The sequence below is a fragment of the Patiria miniata genome, unplaced genomic scaffold, assembly GCF_015706575.1.
Source record: "Patiria miniata isolate m_02_andy unplaced genomic scaffold, ASM1570657v1 HiC_scaffold_12, whole genome shotgun sequence".
NCBI lineage: Eukaryota > Metazoa > Echinodermata > Asteroidea > Valvatida > Asterinidae > Patiria > Patiria miniata.
In genome coordinates, this window is record NW_024037050.1 from 3,949,570 (window position 1) to 3,973,975 (window position 24,406).

The 24,406-nt window shown below is 41.4% G+C and overlaps 1 protein-coding gene across 2 annotated transcripts in view; it reads right to left on the bottom strand.

Annotated features, from left to right (window-relative positions):
• Window positions 1-3,152: 3,152 nt before the first annotated feature.
• Window positions 3,153-24,406, bottom strand: part of LOC119745701 (vesicular inhibitory amino acid transporter-like) — a 38,250-nt gene continuing 16,996 nt past the window's right edge. For both annotated transcript variants that reach the window (XM_038222252.1, XM_038222245.1), the window contains exons 3-5: window positions 8,344-8,727; window positions 6,580-6,731; window positions 3,153-5,857 (exon numbers count right to left, since the gene is read on the bottom strand). In XM_038222252.1, the coding sequence (XP_038078180.1) occupies window positions 4,781-5,857; window positions 6,580-6,731; window positions 8,344-8,554 (1,440 nt within the window). In that variant the 5' untranslated portion in view covers window positions 8,555-8,727 and the 3' untranslated portion in view covers window positions 3,153-4,780. The remainder of the gene's footprint in view (window positions 5,858-6,579; window positions 6,732-8,343; window positions 8,728-24,406) is intronic.

Below are 24,406 nucleotides of genomic sequence, written 5' to 3' on the forward strand. Positions count from 1 at the left end.
GCCGTGTCAATCCCTGTAGATTGCATCATTACATCAGCAGGCCCTTTAGATCAGAAGAATGAAAGCCACCGTGAATTATGTATGTGCGCTTTCTCTTGCACCTATATTGGCATGCGCATACTCGGGTATAAAGGGGTTTACATAATTGTGGATTTATATGTTTGTAAATTCATGATTAATTAGGGAACCAGATCCCATATAAACCATTACATTTCGCCTGATATCCGCCATTCATCAAGATAGTAATTTCTCAAAAATATAATATCTGCGTATGATTGATTGTGTTATGACAATTCAATACAAGCTGATTGCAGGTGTTGAGTTTTCGAGTTTTGACGACGGAAATGTGAGCCCCGAAATTCCTTCGGCATATTTATTACACGACAGTTTTCAAGGTGGAATTGTGTGCACTTTCATTTTTTACTTTTAAGTGGTATATTCAACAACTACAAGCTCGTTTTCAAGACGCAAGATTACCAATCCCAAATCTTTTGTAAAGACTGTCCTTTTGTATTAAAGTGCCTTTTTTTTCACCAGCGTTCTCCCCCCCCCAAATATTTATAGAGTGCCTTTTTTTTTTTATAACAAGTGCCCTTTAAGCGCACAAAAAATAATAATAAGATAGGGAGACTTTTGTATTCTTTGAAACTTACGGAACACACTGTACGTGTTCTCTTAATACGGAAAATGAGGTCCCTTCACGTGTCCCCCCCTCCCCTGCAAATGGGACACCCGCAATATGCTACTGCGCATGGGATGTGTCCATATGCCTGTGCAAACTCAACTTGCGACGTCAACATATACTTGTGCCTGGACATTTCAGATGGGTACAAGAGATATCTTGGTCTGTGATGGTCAACAAAAATCAGCCGACAAAAGGAATTAGGCCTATCTCTCCAACTAATCGTATATCTGATAACAGGCTCACGTACGTTTCCAGGGAAGCAAGCGGAAGTGCATATCGACCTTCCAGGGGTTGTATTTGATTGTGTAAAGAGACAGACTGTACTACCAGGGCAGGCACGTACCGGTACACCACAACCACACCCACGACACGAGCACTTAACATGGACAAGCAAGGAACCGTTGATATTGGCCCATGCACTTGTGGTGTATTGTAGATATATCTGTCCTTTCACTTTGTCTGAATTGAGTCTTTTACACACATAAGTATCATTCCGGGGTCCTTTTGTTTGAGGGAGGATCCACGCGAAAAGTGGGTCGGGTGCCAAAAGCAAGCTGGTTGTAGAGAACGTCTTAAGGTATCCTGCCATCATCCATGCGGTGCGTATGATGACCAAGTCATCGCAGGCGTCGCTGACCAAGGAGGACGTACATGCTGGGGATGTTTGCCTCTTCAAGGACCTTGTGGCTTGGATGCAAGGTCTTGCCATGCACGTGATGCCAAGGATACGTCAAAGGCAGAGCAGGTGAAGCCTGCTGGGTGTAAATTGTCCATGTCTCACTGCCATCTGAGTTCTGATTCTGTTGGTACTTCGTCCAGTTCTTCAAGGACAGGTAGGGATCAGTGGCATTCAGTGCAGTACTGGTGACAGTGGTCTGCCTGGAACAGAGTCCAAACTAATGCTCCACCCAGCAGTCCATTTGCAGTTGTTTTTTTGTCCGTAATGGTTTCCCAAGATTTAGACTTGAGCAGGGCAGTTCTCTTGATGCATGAGCCGAGCGCCAGGGCTTTCTTGATACCATCATACACTCCCCTGATGTTTCCGGTTGTTGCCAGTACATTGTAGTGGTTTGGGACTGCAAGTGTTTTTACTGGGATGTTCTTGTACATTTCAAAAGTACAGTTCGTTTTACAGGATATAACTGGTTCCATCACCTCTAAATGGGCTACAAACCAGTCTGCATAATGTTGTCTTTCACATTTGCCAACGACTACCATTGCCGTGTTGTAGATGGAATCTTTAATGCGGCTCCATTTGGTCGCAGCGTCCCCTTCAGGTGTGCTGTCACTGGAGGGCTTTGTCAAGCAAACTCCTGTTGCGAGGATGACTTTTTCGGCTTGGAGTGATGATGGACCTTCTTAACCCGTAGTTTGACCTTACAGTCCTTACTGCATACTGGTGGTCAGAGTCGCAGTCTGTGTTGTAGTAGCTGCGTGTGATAAGAACGCTGTTGATGGAGGTTTGTTTTTATAGTGTTGACGAGGTCAAACAGGCGCCACAGTGCTTAGATCGTGAGTGACGCCATTGTGGCAGGGTTTTTGTGCGAAAGAAGGTGTTGCTGATGCACAGATCATGATAAGCGCACAGTTCCAGTAGTCGCTGTTTCTTTCTCATTCCTTTTCAGGTAACTTTATACTAGTAATTTTTTTTTTTGGGGGGTAGGTCAATATTGCTATTACATGTAGCCTATACCTGCAATGCTTTGTGACGCCTGCGTTTCCTTCACAATATTTTGCGGAGCGGTCAGGGCCGGGCGTCATGGATAGGGGACTGCATGGGTCAAGCGAAATCAACTGAGACGCCTCTTTTATGAGCAGGCGCAATTCAACTTTAGAGGTGAGCCACCTCTCCCTTGCAAAAAAGACCTAAATTAGGCTTTTTAGAGAAAGCCCTATTTCGGGTAGTTTCTACGAAGTCACAACGGTTGGAAAGATCGTTTATCAAAGTAGAATGCGATCTTGAAAATGTGCTGTTTTTGTGTAATTACAGCTCGACGGAATTTCAGTGTAGAGCTGTAGGAGCTCAAGTAGCCATTCCAGCCACACATTATATGTGACGTTTCTTTTCAAAACGTTCCTCTGACGCTAGGTGTATGACAATCATCTGAAGCTAGCGTGGGACCTGATATCTCACAATGACTTGTTACGTACAGATGCGGCACCAGTCTTTTGTTGACACTTTGGTTCAAAATTCGATGCTTGAAGAAATTATGCCTGTAGACAAGGCCAAAAGTGCTGCCACGTCAAAAGTAAACAAACGCCGGGGTTTTAAACATTTTCTTAGATTTTCTGTGGCCCATACACCTTTGAAATGAGGCAAGCAAACAATCGAAACAACAAAACTATTGCGAAATAGGTAATGTACACCTAAACCATGCAGTAGCTAGGGTTTCAGTTCCTCCCAAAACAAGTGCTAGTCCTTGGTAAACTGATACCTTAACCCATAAATCACAAGGGAATTCTCATGTGCAGCTGCAAAGCTAAACGTTTTATTGAGATATAATTTAGATAAACTGCTATCATCAATAGCCTCTATTTGTCTTACGTTAGTTAAATAAATCTTCTAAAGAAAACTATGTTAAAAGACTTCTTTTTTTTCAAATTACAAAAATGATCGAACTCTCCACATCATATTTTAAAAGCCTCAAGAAATACACACAGGCTACAGTAAACAGTGACTTGTGAATAAATTGAACTTAAGAACACTGCACTGGACATCGAATTTCTCTGAAGAAAACACACTGGACAATACGCATTGTTTCATAATTTCTGAACTGAGTGGACCTATACTTATTAAACTGGTTGAATTCCTGAGCTGTGGGGGTTTCTTAATTAAAGCGCCCTCTGTTGACTTCACTCGGGTTTCAGTTTACAGTATTAGACTGTTTGCCGGCCCCTAAAAATATGGGACCGGTAGATAGCTCCCATTTATAGCCACTGATTGGATAACCTCTGCGCGCGCGCAGCACGATTGTTTATTTTTGAATCACTTCTCAGCGTTGTGCATGGACGATACTTTAACACATGGTATCAAAAAACTGACTTTTGTCTTACCACAAAAAGTAGGCGAAATCGCCAGTGTCTCTATGAAGGCAACTTTCAAGCATTTCAACTGCATAGGTTTTAAAATACTGAACAGTAGACCCCTAATGCCTCTCTCTATATTGATATTTGCCAGAGACACTTTTGACATCAGCAAAAATTGAAGCTCATCACCTCCGAAATTGCACATTCGTGGCCCATGGCCATTTTGCAATAGACTGGTTGCGCGCAAACGTTACTGTTCTGATTTTGAATTCATATCAGGGAGGCCGAATTCAGACCTATAGGCCTACACGTGATGCATATAACTTGCATACATTTGGAGGAAAGCAAAGCCTCCTTATGCATTCTGGATTCACTGCTAGCTACCTGTCACCAATATTTGAAGTCCGAAGGACAATGGGACAGGGAACCAGACTATAACAGCATGACTCTCGAATATAAAGCAATACATAGAAATTATTAACTCTTTGCGGCCATCTCTACTCACTGATTATTTACAACGGCAAGATAATAGGATTATTTACCAAAATAGGAACAATTTAAAATATGATTACATACCGTACGCACAAAAATGACGAATTCAGCCTCTCACTGGTGAATGGAGAAGGGCATCCTAGGATTGGCATGAACAAACAATATAGGACTTTGGCACATAAACATGATCATAAAATACGGTATGCTACCTGACAAAAATGTAATGATATTGCACAACAAAAATCTGACTATTATGAAAATATAGGTTTTCCCGACCAATTTTGCAACTTGTTCAATCAATCGGACAAAATGTGCATTCCATTTCATGAAGTTTATAAGGAAGTCGGTCAGATTGTCAGGTTCTAAATTGCAGTTATAATATTTGATCTCCTTTTTTTTTTAGTGTTTTCAAAGTAGTGTACGTTCAACTTTTTGTGTGTGTTTCAATTCGTTTATTGATTTTCAACTTTCGCTAAATTGAACCGAGTGTGCGAATTTGAATAAACATTATGTTTGATTGAACGAAAAAGTTGTAAAATTGGACTGGAAAACTTACAGCTAATATGATAATTTCATCTAGCTGAAATCCTCTGCGTAGGCATGAACTAATGCCTTCATTGAATAAATCAAACCGACAACCCCACCTAAGACCCCTACTCCTATAATGAGATAATTTATGACAACCTCCCAGCATTTAAGCGAGTTCCTCCTTAACTTCAGGTAGAATAAACAGGGGAAGATAAAATCAAGCCAGGGGCTGGTCAGGCTTCCAGTAACGCCCATCAGCAGCGTGAAGTGTGGTATGATCACGGCCAGCAACAACGTGAAGAGGACCAAGAGCGCGCGAAATATCATGGCCCAGACCGGCGGCATGCGATCGGGGTTCGGCCCGCTGCAAGGCGGTAAACAGGACAGCTTCATGGAATCTACGGAGTTGACGATCAGAAACAACATCAAGGGATAGGATAGGAGGGACTTGATGACAAACAGCATACTGACCGCTGCCTGGAGCGGTCCCAAGGGCATGTTGTACGTGATGAACTCCTTGGTCTCCATACCGAACGAGAGGTAGGCGAAGAGCGCGTAGGCGATATTCAACACGCCGGTGATCAGGTAGGTGCAGTTGACCATGCGATTGAAACGGGATCGGTTCTTCATGCTATCCTCCACTCCAGGCATGATGAACTGGGTGCCAAAGTTGAACAGGATGATGGAGGCGCTGACCGAGTATGTCTGGAGATTGAAGGCGGGTACACTTTTGATATCCCACACTATGCTCTTGCCGAGGCTATACCACACCACGCTAAAGAACATGATGATGAGGGACAGCACCGCGATGCAGCTCAGCCACGAGATCTTGGTCAGGTTCCTGAAGAAAATGGTCGGCAGTAAAAACACCGCGCACAGGACGGTCCACGTGAGTTTCGAAAGTCCCGCCAGGGAGAATGTGTCCACGAGGAGCGAGCCCGCCAACTCCAGGTAGAGCGCCGCCACGGCTATGACGTCAACAATTTGCATAACGTTCAAGACGGTGCCGCCAGATTTATAACAGGCGTCTGCTACGTCCGCATACGTGTTGCGCACGCGCACCAGGTAGGGTTTGCCGTCAGACTCCAGGTTCAGACGATCTTCATAGAGACAGTACACTAAAACCTGAGATGAGAGACAAAATATTATGTTCACAAAGCAATAAAGAAGTTTACTTTTAACTTCACGGTACTCATACACAAATGCATGCATGAGCTGGTCTCAACCGGCATTATGGCAGTAAAGTCGGAATAATGCCGGCTTTTTCACGAACCATAATCTTCAAAACGATAACCACTCGGAGTTATTTCAAACGCAACATACATGACGTCCGCTACCTTTAAGCGTTCACGATAGGCTCCCATTTACGTAGTGACAAAATTCCATATTCCTTGCTCTATGCCTATACAATTGGTCCCAACTGAAGTTGGGACCGTCCGAACTTAAGTGTTCCAGGTTGGTCGGCCCAACCTTAGTTGTCCTGGACTCAGCATGCTTTTCACAAATTATCAAAAAACGTGTCTCTTTGCCATTTTATCCAAGATGAAAAAAACCAAAAAAGTAACTAAATCCAAGTTGGTTACTCTGGTACTTTGAAGCACATGTGATGACCGACGTGTACGTATGGCATGGTTTGCAAAATGCGCGTCCTCCAAGGAGCCATCCGAAGTAGCAGAGTCCTAACTATAGGCCTAGTTTGGAATAGTCCAACTGCACCACTTCAGTTGGGACGGTCATAACTTAAGTTGGGACCGGCGGTACAGTTGGGGCGTAACATCGGCGTTAAATCACAGGCTTCCTCTGATAAAATACATTATCGAGAAAATAGGTGTCTTAAATTTCAATACCTTACTGGTGTAGTTTCCGATGATAAGCACCACGGCCATTGTAATGAGAGCAGCTAGCCCGCCCTCTCTCACCATGTACGGCAAGCTCAGCATGCCGATGCCTTGCATACAGTTGCCCACGTTCCAACCTGCCTGCCAAACCGAACTCGTCCCTGAAAAGTCCAAAAAAGGTCGAAAGTGCTAAATGTTAGACTTTTATTGCAAATAAATGCTGAAAACATACTGGATAAACTCGTCTAGGATTTTAAACTTTACCAGCCAACCGGTTCTACATTGAAGGCGTTATATTGTGCTTGGCCGGTTTTAAACAAGTCCGTTTAAGACCGACTGGGGGAATGGACGCTGATAATAGCCCGAGCCAAAGGCGAGGGATATTATTGGCGACCAGGCCCCCAGCCGGTCTTAAACAGACTTGTTTAATACCGGCTAAGTACATATTTACTCCCATTCATAAATACTTTTTTCAGTCAAAGAATCGAAACAAGCCAAACAAAATATACATTTCAACGATACTATTCAACAATTTACTTCATGTTTTAAACACCCCTCTAACCATGTTATGGTATGCGCCTCTCGCGAGCAGTCGTAAACAACTCCTTATATGGAAATTGGCGCGCACGTGGCACGTACTGGGCGATGTGACTCATTGGTAGTATTGTGCATGCGTTAGTGTGGATTGTGAACGTTCAACCAATAAAAGGGTAAACGGGACCAGATCCCATGGGATCCAAATTGTATGTGACACTGGAAAAGTCTTTAAGACCAGCCAGCCGGTGTTTCATTAAACGTTTAAGACCGGCCACGTGACGGGCTCTCGACCAATAGGAATGGGTTTGGTCTTAGGTATTGATGAATATCATTTAAAATATATTCTTTGAAGAATCAACAGTCACTTTATATTAAACGTGAAGCTCACGTGATTCAATTGACACTACTTTTTACGCTAATCATCTTTGTATACTGCACAGGGCTGTAACATACTTTGGGCTGTGAGAACTGTGTAACATTATTGAGAATTGCTCGAGTTTTAAAACTCACCGTGGCTTTCCCTATTCATTGAAGGGTTTATCAGAAATTATTCACGTCAGAGATAAGCTTGCTAATATTAAACTGACCATGTGATGTGCATCTGAATCCCCTAATCTACTGTTCAGTTAGCCAAACCAAGCGTGTAAGTTTTCCACCACCAACCATGCGAGCGAAGTTAAGTTCATATTCTTTAAGTTTGAGGAGTCAGGTACCTGGTTGGCGCAGCAGTTCTTTCCTCGCCTTCCACCGCTGTGCCCGGGTTCGATTCCTGCCCTAGTCACATGTGGATTGAATTTTCAGTCCCTACCTGATTCCGTGGGTTTCCCCAATCTTCTGAGATTTTCCTTCCACCTCTAAAACTCATTGTCCTCTCTCTATACACAGGTTTCTTCAGGCTCGCGAGCTACAGTGCCTATTTTGAGGAATCCTTGGTTTCATTACCAGAAATCAATAATAAAAATAATAATCTCTATATTTCCAAAGTAAAAAATTTCTCTATGGCCTATTCGAGGAGAATTCGGTCCATTCGATTAAAAGTAGGGACACGCCTATTTACGGTGAAATTATTTCAATTAAATTGTATAAGGGCCTATATGTAGATTAAGTTATCATCGAGTTTTCACAAGACTGGCTCTTTTCAAAGCATTTCAGTTTTACATTAGAGTCATTTTTACTCTAAATATCTGGTCATCCCTATAGTTTCATTCTTTAAGAAAAAGAGAAAATCTGATGTACCTCCGCTTTGCATATCTTGACTCGGTGGCACCCCATCGCTCTTCGCTTCCACCAGTGTGATGTGGCCGTTCGGCTGTAGACTCCCAAGAGTAGTCTCGCTGGCCGCGGAGTTACACAGCTCTATGTCCTCCCCTTTGGTCTCGTAGATGGGCACTCCGTAGCGCAGAATGGAGCTCCGGAGCTGGCTACCGAGGGAGCGGAGGTGGTCCATGGCGGAGGCGGAGGGGAGGTGAGGGGCTTGTGATGGGGGCTGAGAGAGCTTGGATGCCCGAAGATGCCTGCTGGGCCTTGGAGGAGACTATCAGGCAAGACGCTTACAACAGCTAAGGAAACACACTCCTTGACTTTAAAGATGATTACCGGTCCTGTGAAGGGCTGGTCAAACTGTGGGGTAACGATTATGAATAGAAGTAACATAAGAAATGGTTCAATTAAACGTATTATAGGCTACTGTCTGTACTTCTAATAAGCCTGACTGGGCACATCTCACGGCTACCGTGGCACTTTCATTTTTAGGCACTGCTATTCGACGATCTACGGAGCTTTTAAAGGGACATAGGTGAAAAAATAAAATTGAAAAAATCATCGTAAGAATGAAAAAAATCTGCGTTCGAACGAAAAAAATCTGCGTTCGAACGAAAAAAATCTGCGTTCGAACGAAAAAAATCTGCGTTCGAACGAAAAAAATCTGCGTTCGAACGAAAAAAATCTGCGTTCGAACGAAAAAAATCTGCGTTCGAACGAAAAAAATCTGCGTTCGAACGAAAAAAATCTGCGTTCGAACGAAAAAAATCTGCGTTCGAACGAAAAAAAATCTGCGTTCGAACGAAAAAAATCTGCGTTCGAACGAAAAAAATCTGCGTTCGAACGAAAAAAATCTGCGTTCGAACGAAAAAAATCTGCGTTCGAACGAAAAAAAAATCTGCGTTCGAACGAAAAAGCTGTTTCCTGTTTGCTGTAAGCTGTTTGCCCTCCCTGTGCTGCCCACCACTTATGTGGGTGATTTTTGTGGGTCAAAACATTCTTTGCCCTGAAAACTGTTGTACCAAACATGTAAAACGTATCAATCATGATGTGACTCATATCATGCTCTTGTAAATGCAACAGTTTCTCCACATTTAACTGGTTATCCATGGGCCACCAAAAAAACATGTCGGGCTAGCCATGGCTATCAGAATAGCCCGACATGTTTGTCAATTGCTATGAGTATGAGTAGGAATCAGCTAATTAGTGAATCCCGTATCTGAAAGTGAGGAAGCAGAAAGTACATGTACATGTACAAGTGTTAGACTAGTAAAATAGGCTTATTGAAAGCCAGAAATGATCAAACAATATATACATGTCAGTCGCTTCTAAAGTTTGGAACTATTACAAGGATTAGGAATGAACATTTATACTGTAAAGGATTTGTGGATAGACAAATTTTTGAAAATCACAATGACGACCAGTTATATTTTTTTATCTGAAAAACTTGAAAGATAATTATATAGCCTTTTTTAATTATTTTTTTGAACTTGCCTCACTTTATAAAAAGAAACCAAAAAGGCAAATTACTTTATAAAATGTCTCATAAGTGTGTTGCCTCAGCATAGCATAATGGGTGGGACTGATGGGGTGGGGGGGGGGGTTGTACCTAGTATTGTAACAGGATAGGGACTCTTAAAAAAAGAAGGACAATTAGCTAGAACTTCATTGCAATGGTCAAACGTCATGACCAACTAACAGCAAGCCCTAGTAAGACCGTTTGAAAGCTCATAGACTGCTTTAAGACCAGTTATTGAAATTCCTGTACTTGGGCCACGGACCTATATTGGGCACATATGTCATGCATGTTGGACCTGAAAAAACATGACCAAATCACCCACATAAGTGGTGGGGCAGCACAGGGAGGGCAAACAGCTTACAGCAAACAGCAAACAGCTTTTTCGTTCGAACGCAGATTTTTTTCGTTCGAACGCAGATTTTTTTCGTTCGAACGCAGATTTTTTTCGTTCGAACGCAGATTTTTTTTCGTTCGAACGCAGATTTTTTTCGTTCGAACGCAGATTTTTTTTCGTTCGAACGCAGATTTTTTTCGTTCGAACGCAGATTTTTTTCGTTCGAACGCAGATTTTTTTCGTTCGAACGCAGATTTTTTTCGTTCGAACGCAGATTTTTTTCGTTCGAACGCAGATTTTTTTCGTTCGAACGCAGATTTTTTTCGTTCGAACGCAGATTTTTTTCGTTCGAACGCAGATTTTTTTCGTTCGAACGCAGATTTTTTTCGTTCGAACGCAGATTTTTTTCGTTCGAACGCAGATTTTTTTCGTTCGAACGCAGATTTTTTTCGTTCGAACGCAGATTTTTTTCATTCTTACGATGATTTTTTCAATTTTTTTTTTTCACCTATGTCCCTTTAAAAGCTCCGTAACGATCCGATTTAGTTGTAGTACATTAAAATCCACAAGCATTACGAGCCAATGTTGATGCAGTATATAAAAATATTGCCAGATTGGCGTGCAAAGAAGTTTTAATATACAGAAAGACGGCCGTCTTGCATGGGATGTCAGTACAAGTGTTGTTTTAAATACAACTAAATTTATTTAATAAATGTTAAGGTTAATTGGAAGGCAATGTATCATCACTCATTCCGGCCGTGTAGCCCGTAGCCTTTACAAACAAAACAGTATCATCCAATATCCACTATAATTACATCTCGAAAACAGACAAGAGCATTTCTCAACGTGAATCCCATGATCATGCGTGGCCTACTTTCCAGCTGAAATGCTGAATAGACACCAACGCGTATAGTCTCCTCTCCAGAGGCATCAGCAGCGTAAATGGAGTGTGAAAACATCTCTCTCGTTGTCAGGTTACGGGAGGACATGTAGGCAGCCAGCTGTGCATTATTAAGAACCCACCAAGACGCCTGGTATCGACGCAGGCCATCGTGAATGATGAATTTAATATGGATCCCTACCCTGGTGGAAACAACGAATTTCACATTTATTTATTCATGAAGGACACTTGGTTTGCTTTTCAGCAAAGATCATGGGAGCAGAAAAACATGGAGACATAATTTCTCAATTTATGAGGCAGGAGTCGGTTCTTGTGTAGATGAATCCAAACAAAATATTAGCATTCACTTAAAATCTAACTTAAAAACCTCAACACCACCCCCTTTTTTGTTTGTTAAAATGCGAGCATTTTGTCGCAACATGATGTATGTTTTGCTATTCGACCATATAGCATTACCAACGGAGCGTAAACACCAAAGGAGCAATGAATGAATTCTATACTACACTTTGCTTAAACATCAATGTCCGTGTGCCTTATTAAAACTATGGGTCGCCCTTTTTAATTGAATTTTTTTAAAGTGCACCTTCCCCGACGATCAATATTCTTTCCCAGCACCTGGGGTATAGCTGTTGCTGTGATTTCACTCTAGGCATGATATGGATTACCATTTTCTGTACAAATTGTGAATCTAAATCTAAACAACGTTACTTTCTTCGTAAAGTTTGCCCAGGCACCAAATGTATACCCAGCACGATATGTGACAGAGGGGTTCCCCCACCCAACGGAATCAGGGACGGTCTGAAAACCCTATTCAAATATTGGCCCAGGCGGGATTCGAACCCGGGTCACAGCGGTGGAAGGCGAGGAAAGTACCGCTACGCCCTGACTCCCTCCAACCTGGCTTTATCAGCATTTTAAAGAATGAAGGTTAAAAGACCAAATCGTCGTTTTGCTTATGAATATATTAGATGTGAATAAGTATTAAAAACAAATACATATTGCATGCCCTTTATTAGGTTATGAGCCAACGAAGATCTCTTCAAGGCAAAAGGCAATGTTGCTAGCCGCGCGCTTTGCGTCCCAATAGCATTCTGGAATCATTGAAACAAAACAAAGGCAGCCCCAAAAGATTGCCTTTCTCGCGGCATCGAAAATAAATGATGTTTTCCGAAGATTTTGTTTTCTACTGGTAAATCAAATCTCGCATGAAAAGTGTCAGATGTTTTATTTACACAAGTGTGGGGCAGTATACCCTGAATGAAAAGCCCATGCATAAAGGTAACTCCAGGCCAAGTGAAAATAATACTATTGTATAAAGTACTCTTCATATTTATGAAAAGCACACAAACGGCTGATAAAATAACAAACAGAGCCAGGCAAGGAATCCCGTGAGGGTGGGGAATGAACTTCTACAAAAGAAACAAAACACCAGCTACAAGGAATTGACGGGAAAATATCTGCCATTTTCCTGTCAAAATTAATGGAAGACGCTCTTATCGAAAAGTACGGTTAAAATAGGTTTGCACGTGCATCAAAATTGCTCAATTCAATGAAAAGGTCCATCTGTTGAATTAACCAAGGTACAGCATTGACGTATGGAAAGTTACCTGTGCTATCATCATATTTTGAATAGTTTATGTTGCTGCTTTTATGGGGAAAGAAACATGTTTGTGTCACAAGTCGTGTGTACAGTCTACTGTTTGTGAGCGTTTCTTAGCGCGAAAGGTTGTCGAAAGAGTGAACAATTGCTCTTTCTGGCTGGAACCAGGGTAAAGACGTTTAGGGATAAATATATTTACTTAATTCGGGTAGGGCCTACATCGAGTTTCCATTGAAGTTATATACAGTGGCGCATGCAGGAATGTGCAGACGCAAAATTTAGAAAGCTTTTAATTTATTATTAACTCTTCCGAGGCACCACGCCCCCGTCCAATACTCAAGTGAAGTTATGTCTTTTTTTTCAATTTGCAAACAAGCATTGAAATAACATCTTAAACTAAAAAGTTCTTAGAGGTCGCAAACCTCCGCCAAGGCTGAACAATTCCCCGCCATATTGCCAGTACACCCAAAAGTGTGCATATTCACTGGACTATTTTATAGCACATTGAAAATGTCAACAGGATTGCTCATATTCTAAATTTATCGAAACATAGCAATGTTGGCCGCTAAGACAGTGTTAGTTGTTCAATAAAACAAATTCTTAAACTCAAACATTATATAGTCTGCATGTATATGCCTGTATCGGTATACCTCTCCACTCCCCCATTGTATAAAATGTTCTAGTCTATTGACCTGTGTGGTTAGATTACGTGGGTGATAAGGCATACAGGGTCACTGGTTTTGTACACAGAGGTTCATGGTCTAAAATGGCGAAGATTCCTTGATCCTGTACCAAGGACCACGCCTAAAAACTATTTCATGAAAATCCGTCCATAAGTTTTGGAGTTATCCTGTTCACAGACAAACAAACCAACCAACCAACAAACCAACACCGATGAAAACATTACCTCCCATTACGGAGGTAATAATTCATTTTATTCACTACACGCAGGTAGACCAAGGCATATTGGTTATTTTTCTCTTATACTATAAACATTTATGCTGTGAAAACGGGGACTTAAGCGAAGAGCCATGCTCTCGAATTCAAAGAAGTGAAACTTAAATCCATCTGAATGAAACTAGAAACCCAATAGAGTGCAATTCATCATCATCGACCAGATTGCATTTTCACTCGAGTTTCGACTGCAGTGATTGTTCATCACTCCAAACTTGAAGTGATTTTCACATTAAATCGTCTGCTCCCTGTTTTCACTGACAGAGTATACATCATACATGTATCTGTCACTTTACAGAAAGGCTTTTGATGTTGGGCAGGGAATGGGAAACGTGGGTGGAGAAGTTAATTTTAAAAAAAAATCGGACGTAGGGCCTAAGGTTGGAAGCAGATGCTTTGGAGGCAAGGGCCTCAAGGGTGGGCAGGGTGACTTCGTCCTTCGTTGCCATTTTCTAGTCGTTGCGTTGTTTGCGTCAATTTAAAATCTCACCAATTAACAGGTGTGCATGTAATTAGTACCGCACGTATAGGAATTCTTCCACATCAGAACACGTGTTGGCAATCAGAAATCATCACACTTGTCTCACATCAACACCGCCGTGCATGACGCTCAAACGTTGCTTCATGGAGCTAGCCACCCAAGGCCGGAAAAGATTACGAGTAAAAAGCACCAAGTTAACAATAGCGTCGTCATGGCAACAGGATGCTTGACTAGTGACAGGCAATCTTTTAGCAATTACGTTCCCGCCAATTTAGGAGTACATACTGTACTGATGAAGCGCTGAGTGCACGGACCGACACAAATGTGCGCTGGTATTAGCGTACGAGCGCAGATCACAATACAAATCGTGGACCTTATATGAATATTTACCTATTCAAGAAAAACTGGTAGATAAATCAGAATATAACTATACGGGCAATGTTTAAATTTAAGCTGTTTTTAAGCTCTGGCAGGAGCTTCTACATGTCACTTGGTGGTCGGTCGGTCTGTCCCCCGAATATTGGCCAAATGTATGGTGTTCCATATGTGCCTTCGGCGTCATATTTTTCGGCGTTACATTTGTAAGTTCTGGCAGGGATCATTGTGATCGATTTCATGCTAGACTTTCATGCAAGACTTCTTGCAACACGGCCAGAGCTTATTCTGCACTCGCACTTGCGCTGTACAACATCTTCAGGCCTCGAATAAGGTGGACGCCATTTTGTGTAGTGGGTTGGACGGTATCCAGAAGGAGGAAATGTCCCCAAAAGGTGGAAGGGGTGCGATTTTTAAGCTCTGGCAGAAGCTTCTACATGTCACTTGGTGGTTGGTCGGTCGGTCAGTCGGTCGGACGGTCTGTCTGTCCGTCCCGAAAATGGACCAAAAAGTATGGTGTTCCATATGTGCATCGGCGTCGCATTTTTCGCCACAGCTTATTGCGCACTCGCACTTGTTTTTAACGTGACCAGAAATGTTAATCTAACGATAGGGTGTCTCATTATGATCTTTTTTGGTGTTTGTGGGGGATATTGTGAAGGAAGGAATTTGAGTTATACAGTAAAAGCTGCATAATGTGGATTGTTTTTGAGGGGAGAAAAAAAAACTAGGAAATATTGCATGGCCGATATCAATTTACCGGTGAAACCATAACTCATCAGTTTCCGTTTTCTAGAGAGGTTGCAACAATATTTGCTCTTCGAAACAGGTGGTTCCCTTCACCATAAATTCGATCAAGAAAATAAGGGCGATTCCAAAATGAATCAAAACTCCGTTTAGGTAATTCCCAGTCAATATGCTACGTTCGAGGAAAACTCTCTCGACTGTGATGCGCAGTAATGACATGCGATTTGGAGAACCATTATCAATCATAACTGAAAGGAAGATAAAACCTAAAAGCCAAATCTTGGTGGAAAATTGATCAGGTGTACTTGGAGTAGCCGCACTCGACATGAGTACTGCCAACGGAGTATTGGCTCCACGTTGGAAATACAATCCCCGCAAATTGCTTACAAGAGGAACGGGACGGGGGCAACGCACCCAGCTTTATGCACGAGGCATGACCGGTGTTTTCGTTAGCTGCGTTGCCCGGGCTAACTTCGATCGGTCTTTCACCGATTTGCAAATACTCGTCCGGTCGTCCCATGCATAAATATGGCATTTTAACTTATACATCTTAAGCCTGGTTTATTCTTCGTGTGTATGCGCATGTGAAGAGAATTAGTGGCGTCAACGTAAAACACAAAATTCGAATTGGTCGCTAAGGTCCTGCTAAATATTCGATTTCGAAGAAACAATCAGCATAGACATAATGCATTTCGACAAAAATTGACCTTTGGAAACTTTTTTTTCGGGAAGGAATCCTGAAAGCTCAGACAGTTTAACAGCCTGATGCAATTAGAATCAGATATAAACTCAAGGTGGAGATACCAATCAATTATTTAATGACTCAACATCAGAAAAGCCTCTTCCTCCTGTGTGATTAAAAAATTAAAAAAAAAAGTATTTCGAGTACTCATTACGTGTTCAAGGACTTTCGAGTTGCGCCTCGTTTTGTGACGAAAAAGAAACAAATTTGTGAATTACTTGTCCTTTTGAAAAATACAAGTAGGACTGAGGCTTAGCATGTTAAAAGGAATTTGAGAGTTAAGTCAAAAGACTTCAATGATTTGGAGTATTTGCATCAGAACCTGAAAGATGACGGATACTACTGCAGCGGCGTTTTACGCGATATCGATGTCCGAAACACACTTCAAAAAAATATGAATAACTTGTCATGTGAATTTTCGATTAGCATCGATTTAACATCAGTCTTACAAGGATTCCGCATTATGACTAACGGAAATAACAATGAATGGCTTATTTGCGTTCAGTATTGTTGTGTACCCTAACGTGGTAGCGTCTAGCTAGAGCAAAAGTTTTAACTGAAATTTCACAGAAAGTTAAATTTTATCAAGTTCTAAACACTCCCGTTCATAAATCACGATTTTATCTACCCGTTACAAAGTTAGAAGAAAATTTTATATCGGCGTGATTTTCCCGAAGGAAATAGAAAATAATTTTCTGACAAACTTCTCTAATTAGGTATGTAAGTAGAGAAAATATTTGTTTATCAGAATTTATCAACTTTACAGAGATTCTTAAATGTTAATTTGGAATTTTCCGAAATTTATTCAAGTGCGCCACGTTGGGGAACACTCAGCCGATTTGTGCCTAATTTCCGGACGCCACCGTTGTTAAATTTCGGATTAAATCTCATGAAACCAAAATTGTTCACAGAGGTTAAATAGCAAGCATTAATAAGGTAAAAGTACCAGTATTTCACTGAATGAATTTGAAATTTGTCAACAAAGAAGTTTAGCAACACTGATGTGGAAAGTCGGGGTAAATGTCGAAGTGCGTCACGTTAGGGAACACCGCTATATTAAATCACTGTCATTGCCACTGAGTATTGCTTCCGTCACAAGCCAGGCAGTCAGAGAGCATGGGTTAGATGGACGATATTCCAGGACAAACGCATCAGCAACTTGCCCGAATTGATAGATTTGGAGGAATTTCCCTAACCCGATCAGTACTATCGATCGCGTGCTGGGTCATAAAACGAGGGTCGCCGACTGACGTGACTGCCACGAACCGGAGGGCGCTTTTGCAATGGTGATAACCGAGCAGGATGGGTGAATGGCATTAAGGGCTCTGGGAGGAACAGGTGTTGCAGATGGTACAGGTGGAATCGGCCAATCAGGGCCGCGGATTCCAGGCAATGGTTGATCCGTGTAGATACAGATCCATTATCCCTGTTGAGAATCTCTATGTGGAATTCCGCGCTGCGGATGATCGCATATAATCATTTCGTCATGGAGACGTACGTAAAGAATTAAGTCAAATGCGATTTTTTTTTTCTTGGTTTCTGCGTAAAAAGTGTCTTATTTACGCCCGATTTTGAGAGCTTTTCTCAACATTACACCCACCACAAAATGTTATAATAAACGCATCCTCGCTGGCCAGGGTAGTCATTATACTCTTGTACGTCACCGAGTCTACTTATTTACTATTTTGACACTCGTCGTCAGCCAATCAGATTGTCTGCGTAGACTATGGGCCTTATTCATGAGTCGGCCATATTGGATTGAGAGTGAGGTAAAATCTTGATTCTACGAACACGTGTAGAGAAATGAAAGCAAGTTAATTACTAATTAATTTCAGTCTGCTTCAATGAATTATTTCAAATTCGTAATTAAACGTTCCATAATGTTTAAAGCCAGATAAAAAAAATGACATTGAAATAAGGCTGTACTATGCCTGCATAAATAGTCTGGCGCCATCCCATTCAACAGTTAACAATTAGTGAATTACATTCAGGAACTCGACAAAAATGGCCAACTCGTAAATAAGGCCCATGTGAGGTTGCCAAACGAAGTGAGTACTCATGATTATACGAGGTGATTTATTTGTATGGAGCTTGTTAGCCAATAAGAGAGCCCGTAAAATGAGGCTTTGGTGCAATTTCTTTTAGTTTTGGGCAACAGGAATTTGGCGATCATTGTGTACGTACGAAACGAAATAAGCCTTATCGCAAATACACGTTGAATTTTTACAATGGATGTCAAGGATAAAGCTAGAAAGCACTCAGAGAGTGCACACTTCCTCCAAGGCTGAACAATTCCTTACCATATTGTTAGTACACCCATACAGCCTTGCATATCCATTGGACTTCCATATTTTATTGCACATGTAAAGCATCCTTAAACTCATTCATTTTGTATGTATATTCCTGTGTTGGTCTACTTTTCTACTCCCCCATTGTATAAAATGTTATAGTCCATTGACATGTATGGTTAGATTAGGTGGGTTACAGGTTGCCGTGAACTAATTCATGTGAGAATTTCTACGCCAGCTGATTAGCATAAAAAGTGACCCCACAGTTTCTTTTGAAAACGGAGACCGTTTGGCTTTAAAAACGGTGGAATTGTGTATAGCCAAGGATCAACTCCCTGGTTTGGGGCTTCCATCTGAGGGCAGGCTTGATAAAATTACGGTTGAAAAATGGGTCCTATTTGCCTGAGAAAGTGGAAGGATGCCACTTGTAAAACGGCTACATGCAGGCTTGGGAACTATCACTTTTCGGGAAGTGATTTTGTTTTGGTGTGAATATTTAAAAATGTAATCGGCTAGTCTACCCAAAACTGAAAAGAAATAAAAAAAGATGAAGTACAAGACAATAATCAAATTTTTGTTTGAGAAACCCCAGTGATGTCGGCTTGCGTGTTATTTGGCCCTGATCCTTGTTGATTTTACACTGTTTTTAATGGGGCTTGAATTGGTTCAGTGCACCCTACAAGGCATACAGGCTCATCGGGTCAGTGCCACGCACACGAACCTGTGCACAGAGCGATCTGGTGAAAGTTTTACGTGCATGTGGGTGAAAAATTCTTTTAAAAATCCCGTATCCACACGCAGATCCCGATCACTTCCAAAATCTAACCGATTTGTACTTGTACCAAGGACCACCCCTAAAACATTTTCATGAAAATCCGTCCAGAACTTTCTGAGTTATCCTGACACAGACAAACACACGAATGTTTACGTTACATACCTAGTGAACATTCCTTCGTTTTCGTGTAATTAAGAAAAACCTTTAAAAAAAAAATCATTTTACTCACACTGTAAAAACTCTTTCAACCCACTGTTGTTCTATGATTCCCTTGGGTATTTTTCGTCATTTTTCGACGGATAAACCTAACCCGCAAATTCCTCTAAACCTGTTTTCCAGAGAGGGGAAACCTTATGTGGAGGCTGGCTTAGTCCACACAAGGTTCACCCAACCTGTTTCGTGTGGACCTGTTTTGTTCACAAAGATGGCAAGGTTGGCACACTAACAAACCAACCAACCCACAAACCAACGCCGGTGAAAACATAACCTCATTGGCGGAGGTAATAAATGACGTCTACCTTCAGATATTTACGTGTATATGAACATGTATTATGGCTTCTTATCCCAAGCAAACATTATGGGCAAATGTCTTCTTTCATAACACATGTGTGTACCCACGACTTCCTGCGAACGTAATTTCTAATGACAACAAACGCTCTCTTTCCGTACGCTGCTCCTCTTCGTAATTCTTGCTCCCTGCGGGCATTCTAGGTGTTATGGTAGTATATAATATTCTGCACCTTACCTTACCTGGTGCAGTCTCTTTCATCTCTACCGACCAACACTGCTCACTAAGTATCAAGGCTAGTGGGGGCAAGTTAAAGGCATCCGCAAGAGCTCCTCCCCCACATTTTTTTCTCTTATACTTGCTTACTATGAAATTAAAAGCAACCACAATTTTTGAAGCAGTTCTTCATAGAAATTCCATAAATCTATTTTTATAAATTGTAAACCGTTGAATGGGATGGTGCCAGACAATTTTGCGCTCCAAAGCCTCAGTCAATTTGTTTTTTTTTAATGTGGCTTAAACATTAGGTAAAATTAATCACAAGTTTTAAATTATTCATAGAACAGACTGGTATTAATTTGTAATCAATCTTTATTTCATTGCTATCATTTCTATTCTCAAGTTTTAAAATGAAGAACTTACCTCGCTTTCAATTTAATATGGTCGACACGTGAGTAAGGTGTATTAACTACACTCTTGAAGAAAGCAAATAACTGAGTCACATAATGCTTGCCCTGAAAAGATGCCCAAGTATAAACACGATTCCTGCACTACAGTGTGTGAATGCAAGCGGGGCCAGCATCAGGTGGTTCGAAGATGAGGATGAAAATAAATGCAACATGGCAACAATTATAGTGCGGATTATACAACCAGCCTCCAGCATTCATAGTCATCATCATTCAGATCATGACAGAGTGGCATTTTAATTACATTCGAGCGGTGTTCGAGCAGAATTTGGCTTTCCAAACACCTTCGGGTTAAGCGGGTTGCCTGTGCGCCGGGGCAGCGAGTGTGCGAGCGGGCCACAGACCAATATATCTCCCCGGGAGGCAAAATGCGAAGAGCCGGCTCGAAACACCTTTTAAAAAAATGAAGAGATAATTGGGCGTGTATTCTGGGCAGTAAAAGATGACAGTACACCTTTTCATTACCGGTGTACTTTCGTCAGTGGCGTTTTTGTAGGCCTACAGGTGACAAGCTTCATCAGCCTTTTGTTGGTCATACTGTACTTGGATACATTATTGCAGCCAGGGTTTTATTGAATCAGGAAATAGCGGAGGTACTTCATCTTGTCTACACATCCTGCCCTTTCACTTTGATAACACGTCCGTACGGCGTTCGATGATGTTACATTAATTTCAGTAGCGTCAAAAGTTTGGTACCATGTTCCTGTCGAAGCAGATGGGTGCAATATCTAACAAGACAGGACACGGCAAGCCCAGAAGAGCTTGTCACAGAACTTACAACTTCAGGATGATCCAGCGAAAGCTGTATACTGGTAACGCAATGGAAACGAAAAAGACACTTTTGGCGTTCGCATGGAGACTTGACTTATTGCCTGCAAATGTATCGTGAAAGTGTGCTACGCAAGCGGCGCCAGACTAATGCGAATGCTACATGGCATACATGAATAGGCTCACAAGATAATTCACAAGTGACAGTCAGTCCGGGGAGTCAGTCAATTAGTCAGTCAGTTGAAGACACTATGACCATATCTGGGATCAGCAAACACGTGTATTGTTTGTTGCTGTAATAATTAGCTATCAAACTTACATAATCGATGATTTCGATTACATGTGAAATAAACAAGAACCACTGAACACAATGATGTTTAATTCCCCTAAGCAAGACCCAAATAAAATTTTGTCCTCGAGTCGTTGATAGTTATAATCCGACGCCATGTCAGAGTATCAACTACATACAGTAGAACTTTTCTACTATAAAACATATTCAGTCAGTTCACTTAGGAACCGAAACATACACTTGGAATCCTTCACCAATCATGATTTACCGTTGTTGTTTCTTAGAATATAGCAAGGAAAACAAATTAAATCTCAACGGGAACACCGAGGTCGCATTTCTGTTTGCATCCAAAACAGCTCTCGGCGTGTTCAGAAATCTGCCTCGTGTCTTTGTGGTCACCGAACATTGGAACTGCTGTTAGCAAACTTACAAGGACCGATACACTACATCCATGGAGATTCCGCGCACTTTCTGGCGTGATCGCATTTCACGTGTCTTGTGTTTTAAAGGTATACATCGGATCATTTGCATTGCATGCATTTTTTTTTAAAATAAAGTAACCAAATTGTTCGAACCCTGTTGAAATTTCAGATCAGTGAATATTATGCATCTTGAAAAAAAGAGAAAACCTATGCATGTCCTTGTTTGTTTGTTTGTTTGATTGATTTTCGTTTTGGGGGTGTCTCGTAGGTGAGATTGCGTTGCCAGCGCTACGATTCAAAGGATGCTGTTTGGTATTTTTAATAAGGTAATAAATGTGTGCTTGGCCGGTTTTAGACACTGTGCTTAAGACCGGTTGGAGTCTGGATGCTGATAATGAATCGAGCCGAAGTTAAAAATAAAAAATAAAACTTTTCGGTCTAAAGGTCAAAGCAATCCAAAAATGTGCGCATATGGAATACCATACCTTTGGTCAATTTTCGGGGACGGACACCCAGACCGACCGACACCCAGACCGACAGACAGACAGACAGAACGACCCCAAGCAACATGTAGAAGCTCCTGCCAGAGGATAATGCAAAAAGAATCTGAAAGAACTTACCATGACAGAAATAAATGTGCATGAGTGCACACACGTGAAAAAAATGTTTGCCAATCGATGAAATTGAATTCTTGACCAACCTCTCGCTGCCGGGCTTCGACAAAATTGAATGAACCATAACTTAACGACCATTTGAAAGTGAACGAACTCATTTGTCGAAAAAATGCTTACTAGTCAAATCGAATGACACCTTTAGACAATTGAATTCTGATGTAAGGCAGCATTCAATTTCAAATGAAATTTAATGGGCCTTGTATTAAATCGAAACACATTTTTAGTTGAAATTGAACGGAAACCTGATAGCAAAGTACTACGGACCATAAGACTTTCATGCGGGGGCGATGTAACAGGCAAGTTTACGAGCAAAGTGCACTTACACCTGCGAAAGACTGCTTCCGAAAGTCAACAGAATGGTTCATCATCACAGTGGATGCATGTCGTCGTTAATTAAGCGATCTAGATCTTTGCTATGGTGATGAAAAGGGCAAGGGAACTCGCGAATTAACTGGCTGCGTGGCCGATGGTTTTCGCGCCTTTTGCCCTGTCACTTATCACTGCAGCGTCCATGATTTTCCTCAACTTTTCAAGTTGGCGAGATGGATTGTGTTCGCTGCCTCTCAGGACTCGTATTTCCTGACATAATGGGGTTATTCACCCACAGACAGGTATTGATGTGACTGAACTCACATAATATGATACTAATGTGATGCTTACATAGCGCTTTATACCAAAGGTCTCAAAGCGTTTCACATCATGAAAAAAGCAATCTCGGAACCTTTTTTTTATTGTTGACCAAAACTAGACTGTAAATTTGAAAAAGAATTGTTCAAAATGTGAAGAAAAATGCAGAAATGATTCAAGACTCTCCTCGTACCATAGTCTTTGAAAGAGAGATTCGATTGATTTTTCGCTCACTGAAGTATTATAACGTCTTACAAGAACGCTTTTCAAACAAACCCACATTTTAACAGCCATTCAATAAAACTTAAAAATTTTCCTTGAATTGCACCTTTGAGTTCCATTCATTTAAAGTCTTCGTACGTGTATTTGCCAATTCTGAGGTATCTTAGGGCTTTCATTTTCTGAATAAAACAGTGATACATCTATCATGCTACTTTAAAGTTTTAGTGTTACTGCTGTCTAAACACAGAGAATTGCCGAATATTTAATTCGTGGTCAGTCGGTCAATTCTTTCCAAAAAAGATACTGGTAACGCTATTGCCTAAAGCGACATTATACAATAATGTAGAGCTTAAATTCGTCGGCCCTTCCCAGCGTCCTGTTTGCAGGGCGGGGGGTACGAGCGAACATTATACAACGACAGCGACTTTGGGTTTCTTGAAATCGCATGCATGAACATTGGAAATTGTACATTTCCAAGTATAAACCGCAAAAACAGTGGTTTGCATGCAGATGTGTGATAATTTGCACAAAATAATGTATGTCTGAGTGCATTTCAAAACCCCTTTGGCAATAAATTGCAAATAAGAACTGTGCAAGTCATATGATTTGGAGTAACAGTGAGACAATGGGTAACATTTAAAGCAAGCATGATCCCTGATACCATAGTATGCGTGATGATAGAGCAGTATTATTGGAAAATATTATGAAAGATTGCTGCACTTTTTTGTACAAAATACCGGGTTTAACGTTATGAACTTGTCGATGCCAGTTTGCTTGTATCGATACGGGTTTGTGTCATATCTGATAATGCCGACGGATTGCGTGAGATTTCTTCAAGAAGCCTGCCGATACCCTCAGATATTTTCTCTTTTGAAATGGATCATGAGTTATTAATGGGCGCATAACTGCAAGGGGGCATTTTAATAAACCCCACAATGTGCGGCCCAATTCAAACAGAGCGCTGACTAGCAGATAAACACGTTCTGAACGGGGTGCTATAATGTTGAACGGTACAGGAAGGCAAGCCCGGGGGAACATTATTCTCTGGGTAACCAATCGCTACACAACCCAATCGGGAATGGTTTTCACGGACAATAACTGCGCCCGCCCGGTTGCACAAACGAACT